Source organism: Asparagus officinalis, unplaced genomic scaffold (assembly GCF_001876935.1).
Source record: "Asparagus officinalis unplaced genomic scaffold, Aspof.V1 AsparagusV1_Un820, whole genome shotgun sequence".
NCBI classification, from domain to species: Eukaryota; Viridiplantae; Streptophyta; class Magnoliopsida; order Asparagales; family Asparagaceae; genus Asparagus; species Asparagus officinalis.
This window is the reverse complement of record NW_017973079.1, coordinates 1-9,816: the sequence shown is the minus strand read 5'-3', so window position 1 is coordinate 9,816 and position 9,816 is coordinate 1. Positions and strand designations below refer to the sequence as shown.

Sequence of the window (9,816 nt, the reverse complement as noted above, 5' to 3'; positions counted from 1 at the left end):
CCAAAGAGCTTTCCGTTAACTTAACAGGCTGCTGGAAAGCTCTTTGTTGGAAGCCATTTATATTCAAGCATAGGTTATGGAACTTAAAGAATTGACAATGGGGAATAGATAAGGTTATTAGCATTCAAATGGTTGATGCTATCATACAGTCAGAATCCAAGAAATCTTATACTCGAACGGGCCTATATAGTTTAGCGTTTTATTGTCATGCACATGGATTTATTGTCAAGTATATCGTTACAAATGTTAAGGTTACGGATTGGTTGTTAAGTTTAGCGCCCTGTTGATAATGTTAGCGCTCTGTTGTTAAGGTTATGTATTGGTTGTTAAAGTCAGCTCTCTGTTGTCAAGCTTATGGAATGGTGGTTAAGGTTAGCACCTTGTTGTAACGCTTAGCTCTGTTGTTAGGCTTATGGGTTAAGAAGATCACGGGGTTGAATTGTTCATATTATGGTTTTGTTATTAAAGATTATGGATTGGCTTCAAAGGTTATGTGCTGGTTGTCAAGCTTATGGACTGGTTGCTAAGGTTAGAGCCATGTTGTCAAGCTTATGGGTTGGTTGCTAAGGTTAGAGTCCTGTTGTCAATCTTATGGACCGGTTGTTAAAGTTAGCTCTCTGTTGTTAAACTTATGGAATGGTGGCTAAGGTTAGCGCCCTCTTGTGGAGAGGTCCCTTACTGTTATTCAGCAGAGTTTGGTTGTCACGGTCACCGACGTATATTCTCTGCTACTGCATTCAATGTTCCTCCTAGTTCCCAAGGAGGAGAGTTAATATAAGGGACCTATCCCCACATTCCACGCGGCAACATCACCATCCCTTCGCGTGTTCAGCTACAGGATAGCGCAGACTTTCGGCGCAATCTTTCCTCGATCTCCCCTCCCATTTATTCTCTGTTGACCCTCTATATTTAATCTGGAAAAAAAGCTACCCTCTCCCCCAAAACCTTCAAGTTCTCCTTTCGCCTTTAAAACCAAAAGATCAACGCTAGTCCTCACGCCGATGAAGGCCATGGCGACGAGGTTTGCGCACACTGATGAAGATCTTGGGTATCCCTCACGCTGATGAAGACGTTATCCCCTTATGTGTTTGCTCTTAGTTCCATTAGCTGTGGGTGAATGCATGTGGCTCCCTTTAATGAACTTGTTCAATAACAAGATAGTTAAGATTCATAGGTGCGTGGAATACAATCAATTCAGATGGGTCATGGGTGAATCACATGGGAAGGCATGCGCGATGCTGTTGTAGATAGTCCTCTGGCTTACGTTTACACTGTATAGCTATACAGTGTTAACGTAAGCCAGAGGACTATCTCCACCAGCATTCGCATGCCTTCCTAGGTGATTCACACATTGATCCATCTGAATTTATCATATTCCACGCACCTATCAATCTTAACTATCTTTTTATTGTACAAGCTCATTGAAGGGAGCCAGTTATATTCACGCACGGTTATGGAACTTAGAGTAGAGACAATGGTAATACATGCAGTAGTCATCGTGTATTCAAGCTTATTTGTTGAGTTTACGGGGTTGTTGATAGGCTTATTTGTTTGTTTTAAGGTTGTAGCATGATTGTAAAGTAAATTATTTTTGGATAAATGTTGTTTTGTTAAGTTTAACGATTTATCAAGAAATATTATGGACTCGCTGTTAAGGTTATTGACTGGTTGTTAAGTTTACGTGTTTATTGTGAAGTTTGACGTTGTATTTACAAGCTTAATTATTGGTTGCTATGGTTAGCGCTCTGTTGCCAAGTTTATGTGATGGTTGCTAAGGACGATCCCTTGTTGTTGCGTTTAGCTCTGTTGTTAGGCTTATCTATTGGTTGTTAAGGTTGTAGCAGTCCTCATTGTTTTGTTGAACTTAGGAAATTGTTGAGAAGATCACGGGGTTGTTGATAGGCTATTTTTTCTTTGTTAAGATCACGGCGTGGCTGTTAAGCTATTTTTTTCATTGTTAAGGTTGTAAGCAAGATTGTAAAGAAAAAGGTGGCAAAATATATGGTTGTATTATTGAGCTTATGGTTTTGTTGTTAAGATCATGGACTGACTGTCAAGGTTATGTGCTGATTGTCATGCTTATGAATTGGTCGTTAAGGTTAGCGCCATGTTGTTAAGGTTAGTGCTCTGTTGTCAAGCTTATGTATTGGTTGTTAAGGTTAGCTCTCTGTTGTTAAACTTATGGAATGGTAGCTAACATTAGCTCCTTGTTGTAACGCTTAGCTCTGTTGTTAGGCTTATGGATTAAGAAGATCACGGGGTCGTATTGTTGATGTTATGGTTTTGTTATTAAAGATCATGGATTGGACTGGTTGCTAAGGTTAGAGCCCTGTTGTCAAGCTTATGGATTGGTTGATAAGGTTAGCGCTCTGTTATTAAGCTTATGTATTGGTTGCTAAGGTTAGCGTCCTGTTGTTAAGGTCCCTTACTGTTATTCACTTGCGCTTGTTTGTCACGGTCACCGGGGTATATTCTCTGCTACTGCATTCAATGTTCCTCCTATTCCCAAGGAGGAGAGTTAATATAACCTGGACACCTACCTATCCCCACATTCCACGCGGCAACACCACCATCACTTCGCCTGTTCAGCTACAGGATAGCGCAGATATTCTTTCCTCGATCTCCCCCATCATTTATTCTCTGTTGACCCTCTATCATTTAATCTGAACAAAAAGCTACCATCTCCCCAAAACCTTTCAAGTTCTCCTTTCGCCATTAAAACCAGAAGATCAACGCTAGTCCTCACGCCGATGAAGGCCATGGCGACGAGGTTTGCGCACACTGATGAAGATCTTGGGTATCCCTCACGCTGATGAAGACGTTATCCCCTTATGTGTTTGCTCTTAGTTTCATTAGCTGTGGGTGAATGCATGTGGCTCCCTTTAATGAACTTGTTCAATAACAAGATAGTTAAGATTCATAGGTGCGTGGAATACAATCAATTCAGATGGGTCATGGGTGAATCACATGGGAAGGCATGCGAATACTGGTGGAGATAGTCCTCTGGCTTACGTTAACACTGTATAGCTATACAGTGTAAACGTAAGCCAGAAGACTATCTACAACAGCTTTCGCATGCCTTCCTAGGTGCTTCACACATTGATCCATCTAAATTTATCATATTCCACGCACCTACGAATCTTAACTATCTTGTTATTGAACAAGTTCATTAAATGGAGCCAGTTATATTCACCCACGGTTATGGGACATAGAGTAGAGACAATGGTAATACATGTTGTAGTCATCGTGTATTCAAGCTTATTTGTTGAGTTTACGGGGTTGTTGATAGGCTTATTTGTTTGTTTTAATGTTGTAGCATGATTGTAAAGGAATTTTTTTTTGGATACATGTTGTTTTGTTAAGTTTAACGATTTATCAAGAAATATTATGGACTCGCTGTTAAGGTTATTGACTGGTTGTTAAGTTTACGTGTTTATTGTGAAGTTTGGCGTTGTATTTACAAGCTTATTTATTGGTCGCTATGGTTAGCGCTCTGTTGCCAAGCTCATGGTTAGCCCTCTGTTGTTGCGTTTAGCTCTGTTGTTAGGCTTATTTATTGGTTGTTAAGATTGTAGCAGACCTCATTGATTTGTTGCACTTAGGGAATTGTTGAGAAGATCACGGGATTGTTGATAAGCTTATTTTTTCTATGTAAGAATGACGGTAAAGAAGGACGTGGCTGATACAAGGTTGTCAAATACTAAGTTCAGTGTTTTGTTAATATCACTGCGTGGCGGTTAAGCTTTTTTTTTGGTAGGGGTGTAAGCAAGCTTGTAAAGGACGTGTCAGGATACATTGTTGTATTGTTGAGCTTATTGTTATGTTGTTAAAGGACTGGCTGACATGGTTATTTATTGGTTGTTAATTTTATGGATTGGTTGCTAAGGTTGACGACCTGTTGTCAGGCTTATTGATTGGTTGTTAAAGTTAGCGCTCTGTTGTCAAGCTTATGTATTGGTTGCTAAGGTTAGCTATCTGTTGTTGAACTTGTGGAATCGTAGCTAACATTAGCTCCTTGTTGTAACGTTTAGCTCTACTGTATAGCTTATTGGTTGAGAAGATCACGGGGTGAATTGATAAGCTTATGGTTTTGTTGTTAAGATCGTGGATTGGTTGTCAAGCTTATGGATTGGTTACTAATAGGGTTAGCACCTTGTTGTTAAGGTTAGCTGTTAATTGTCAAGCTTATGTATTGGTTGTTAAGGTTAGCTATCTGTGTTCAAAACTATGGAATGGTAGCTAACGTTAGCTCCCTGTTGTAACGTTAAGCTCTGTTGTTAGGCTTATTTGTCTGTTGATAGCTAATTTGGCTTATTTTTTGGTTGTTAAGGTTGTAGCATGGCTGTAAAGAAGGACGTGGCATTATACAAGGTTGTATTATTGAGCTCATGGGTTTTTTTGTTAAGATCATGGTCTGGTTATCAAGGTTATGTACTGGTTGTCAAGGTTATGGATAGGTTGCTAATGTTAGCGCTCTGTTGTCAAGCTTATGGATTGTTAGCTAAGGTTAGCGCTCTCTTGTCTTCTTTAGCCTTTTAGTTGCCAAGGTGATCAAGGAAAAAGTTAGTGGGTTTCTATCTGTATTAAATGCTTCCATAGTAGATTATGTTTCCAAGACAGACAGTATATCATCTGTCTCCTCGCGTTTCCCAGCCACCACGCTTTAATTAACCCTCATCCCTTCCCCTGTATCCATGACAAGACCATTCGACGCACACCGCCATTTTCTCCCCATTCCAGCCTCATTAACAACTACACGACCTTCGTTTCGTAACCAGAAGGATCATGTCTCACGATGATAGCGCGTGTATACATTGCCATGGCTCGAGGCATATCTCCCGGGATTGCCCTCATGGTCTTGTAGCTCACGCCGACCCACGATTGTTCCCCGTTCCAGATAGCGTCGCCCGCAACATTCAGGAGCTTTCTACATTCGCTCTCCTCACTATTGAGGTGGGTCTGCCATCTTTGGACGAGCTCAGAGAGATGCTAGGGTATCGCTTCGACGTCTGGGATTGGACCTATGAGATCAAGCTGGTATCTATAAATAGGTTCATGGTTAAATTCCCCTCTGATGAGCTACTAGATCAAGCCGTCGAGCTCAGTCCTGTAAATCTTGGGTCCTTCGTGGGCAGATTCAGGCTTTGACGGGAGGACCTCAGGCTAAGAGCATTGCCGTACCCCATGTTTAGGTGGGCCCGCCTCTTCAATCTCCCCTACCACCTCTGGGAGTGGGAGTTCCTCCAATCACTGTTCGAGGGCATCGACCAATGCGTGTACTGCTCCGCTGACATCACCACGAAGACAAACTTCAGAGACTCCAGGGTGCTGCTAGAGATTAGGGAATATTCGGATATCCCTAAGAGGATTAGGTTTCGTTACAGCTCTCCCATGGACCTTCGTTTGATGGAAGGTTTCGTCATCACTCAGCTTGTAAGTGGAGACCGTGAGCAGCAGGCAAACAATGAGCAAGGTCCCATCGACATGTCCGTTGACCAACCTCAAAGCCAGCAACCGCAGCCTTCCCTCGCCGACCCGGAATTGATTGAAGTGTCTTAGGACGGCAGACAAATGACGGTGGAGAAAGAGCTCTGGCAACGATTTCTCCGGGCCCAAGGTGTTGGGCCGTCTACCCTTCCTCGCGATAGGGGTTCCTACCACGATCGCGCTTCGAGCAAGGGGAGCGGGGGAGGAGTAGTCGGCCCCTAGGTTATCATTAATTGTAAATTACCAAATATTTTGCTGAACTTGATGATGATACGCTCTGTTAACTACCTATTAATATGATTCTGCTAATGTAGTGTGTTGTTAAGCTTTTGTGTTTGTTGATGAGTTTACGGTTTTGTTATTTCACTCATGATCTTTTTGAATTTTGTTTGGTTGCATTTGAAGCACAAGTTAGCAGAATCTTGCGATGTTGTTGAACTCATGAGTTTGTTGTTAATGTTATCCCTTGATATCAACCTTATAATAGTTACGTGTATATTGCTATTAACAACAAAGAATTGTAATATATCATTTACAGAAATCTTTTTGAATTTTGTTTGGTTGCATTTGAAGCACAAGTTAGCAGAATCTTGCGATGTTGTTAAGCTTTGCTGTTTGTTGTTGATGTTACGATTTTGTTGTTGAACTCATGGGTTTGTTGTTAATGTTATCCCTTGATATCAACCTTATAATAGTTACGTGTATATTGCTATTAACAACAAAGAATTGTAATATATCATTTACAGAAATCTTTTTGAATTTTGTTTGGTTGCATTTGAAGCACAAGTTAGCAGAATCTTGCGATGTTGTTAAGCTTTGCTGTTTGTTGTTGAGGTTATGGTTTTTTTGTTGAACTCATGGGTTTGTTGTTAATGTTATCCCTTGATATCAATCTTATAATAGTTACGTGTATATTGCTATTAACAACAAAGAATTGTATTGTAATATATCATTTACAAAAAAAATCTACATCTCAACGTCATCATCGTCAAGTTTTCCCACCTCTTTTTTCCTCTCTATGCCTTTAATCAGTAAGTACGCTGCTAGCTTCGCACGAACCACCCATGTGTTATGCTCTTCGGGCGTGACGTGCAGGACATCTCTACCTTCGGTAATCGCTTGTACGAACTGGTAGACATAGATCCCACAGTCATACCTGCACACAGAAACAAGGAAGCATTGAGACCATTGTTGCTTTCAATCAAAACATAACAACAAATTCGTAACATTAACAACCAGTTTCCAACAATGAATTCCAACAAGGGTTCCGACAAACTTACGATCCCTTTTGCTCCTCGCATGGAACTTTGATTGGGTCGAATACGCTGCGCAATTGGTTCTCATTGAAGCCAGCTTTAATGTAGTTGAAGGCTTTGACGATATTGAGCATAGGGTCCCAATGTCCAGATCTCTCCTTCAAGGAGTCGTAATGCCTAGCAATATCATTTTCGACATCAAACTCTAGAAGATGCCAATGATCGCCCTGGACAATGGGAACTAAGAGGTTAGTACACCCTTCATCGACTAAGCGTTTGATGTAGATATCATGCAGCTCTTGGTAATCTGGTTTCGGCACATGTATCTGGTGCTGCAATAAAGAATTAACCCGATCAGGTTCCTTTTAACATATATTATGTGCTGATAGTTAGGAGTACGGACTACGCCGAATTTTATACTGGACGACGCTCTCTGATTTTCACGAACTAAATCAAGCAGCGTATCAACAAGCTATCATAAGTTGGCAACAAGTAATTAATAATAGTATTGTTAAATATGCTAATGAATAAATACCAATCGAAAATCGTACTGTATCATCCAGTCGCCCACCGCGTAATATATTGAGGATCTCAAGCCGGGTAATAGACCCTGCTGATCCCTCGTACGCTTTAATAAAACTGCAAACAGGGAAAAAACAAAAATTATAGTTAGCAACTAACAATTAGCAGCAAGAACAAATCAATAACTATAACGAAAAACCCTTAACATAAACAACAAATCAATAACCATAACAAAAAAACCCGTAACCATAAGAAGAAAACCAGTAACCTTAACATCAAACCCGTATCCTTTACAACTATCACGCAACCTTAACAACAATTCAATAGCTATAACGAAAAACCCTTAACCTAAACAACAAATCAATAACCATAACAAAAAACCTGTTACCATAACAACAAACACGTAACCTTAACATCAAACACGTATCCTTAACAATTACCACGTAACCTTAACAACAAATCAATAACCATAACAAAAAAATCCTTAACCTAAACAACAAATCAATAACCATAACAAAAAAACCTGAAACCATAACAACAAACCCGCAAACTAAACAACAAACGTTAATACTTGAGATGTGAGGTAAATACTTACTTGTTACATCTACAAATGCAAAAATGGTTAAGAGCTTTTTGCTCCTCTTTCGTCAGTAGCGCGGTAACATCTGCTGACACCTTATAGTTATGTACAAATGTGTCCTTGTCGCCCACAAACTTGATGATGAAGCCATCTGGAGGGAATCCCCTCGTTCAGCTTATCTCTGTACATTTCTTCTGCTGAACTCATAGGGGAACTCATGTGTTTTTCCCAGATAGAGTGGGGGTCACTTTGTACCCGAGCAGGAGCCAACTCTGCATTGTTTTCCTGCACCTGCGCTTCCTCCTCCCCAACCACTTCTATTATAGCCTTGTCCCCTATGTTATCTTTTTCTTTCTTCTTCTTCCCTTCAGTGTAAGGGGTGACTACCCACTTGGAAGGCTTCATCGATCTTTTGCATCTCTTCCGTTTAGGGGGTGCAGCAGTGGCCACCTTCCCGCGTGCCCCCGTTGCACCCCTCTTTCTCTTATTCAAAGCTTTTGAAAACACAATAGGAGCATCTTCGTCATCAGTTGATGTCTCTACTGCTGGTGTAGAGGCATTCTCTGATTGCTTTATTTCCATCCCAGTGTCCTCCCGCAGAGTGTCTGATTCCAAACAACCCATTCGAAGTATAAATATTAAAAAAACATAGCCCCTTCTATCTAAACTTAACAATTTCATAGTAAACCTAACAACTGATGCCTAAACACATGGTGAAAAAGTTGCTAACCTATACAAGTTTGCGTCTCCCCATCACCTGCAGAAGGGACTTCAACCGCCGGCGTTATTTCCCTTCCAGTGCCCTCGCGTTGAGTGCCTGTTTCTGATAATATTTATATAATAAACAAAAAAAAGCTTAACAACCAATACGTAGACATAACAACCAATCTCTAACATATAGTACAAAAGCAAGCTAACCTGTACAAGTTAGTAGCTCCTTCGCTGGCGGGGACACCTTCTCTCCCTCGTTTATTTCTGCCTCAAGGGCCTTTTTAACAGCAGATGCCTCTGGTGGAGGTAATTCTCCTGGCGGAGCATCTTCACTCTCCTTGTGGATATCAGAAAACAATAGTTGTGGAGAGGCCCTCCCTGTTGGAGGGGCCTCGCTCTCCTTATTAGTTTCATCAAATAATAATGATTTATTGACATCCCCCTCGTACTGTACATCAATGCCACCCACGGTGCCTGGAGTGTCTGATTCAAAAAATAAACACAAATGAGCTTAGGTACTTCATTGTCAAAAAAAACATAGCATCAGTTACATAACCTTAAAACTAACCAAGATACTTAACAATCAATCTCCAACATTGGCAATAAATCCCTGACCTTAACATTAGATACGTAAAGTTAATAATACATTCTTAACCTTAACAATAAATCCTTAACCTTAACATTAGATCCGTAAAGTTAACAATACATTCTTAACCTTAACAATAAATCCATATACTTATCAATCAATTTTTAACTATAACACGCAAACGTAATTGCAAGCCACATCTAACCTGTACAAGTTTGCGGCTCCATCAATGGGCTGGACACCAATCCTGTAGGGCTCTTATCCTTGTATACAGAGAGGGTTCCGGATCGTGCTTCGCTTAGTTCCTCTCTCAGTCTTCTATTTTGAGCAGACAGCTTAGCCACCTTCACAGAAAGAGCACTTATCTTTACACGGTCTGCAGCAATCATACCCTTGAATTTATTCTCGTTCTCGCGGCGTAATGATTCGTTCATTGCCGCGATGCTCTTCCAGTAGATAACTTGCTGAGGCCAATCCATTTGCTCAACTGCATCATTTGGCTGCTCGGCGTCTTCATCAATATCCTGTGGCATCACATATGCAACGGACAGGTAGAGTACTATTAAAAGGATTAATTAATTAATTCAAAAACAAATGAAATCAACGATTGCTAAGTTCTTACAAGTGCATCAATTTGGATGTCGTCATCTTCTGCTCTCCTCTTCTTCTTGTGA

The 9,816-nt window shown here is 40.6% G+C and overlaps 1 protein-coding gene across 1 annotated transcript; it reads right to left on the bottom strand.

The window, feature by feature from the left end:
- Positions 1-7,373: 7,373 nt before the first annotated feature.
- LOC109828192 lies at positions 7,374-9,705 on the bottom strand. Its single transcript, XM_020395219.1, has 5 exons — positions 9,348-9,705; positions 8,764-9,039; positions 8,576-8,668; positions 8,101-8,450; positions 7,374-7,382 (listed from the first exon to the last, which is right to left on the bottom strand). Exons 1-5 carry the CDS (start codon positions 9,673-9,675, stop codon positions 7,374-7,376), a joined length of 1,056 nt encoding a protein of 351 aa, XP_020250808.1. The 5' UTR covers positions 9,676-9,705.
- Positions 9,706-9,816: the final 111 nt, after the last annotated feature.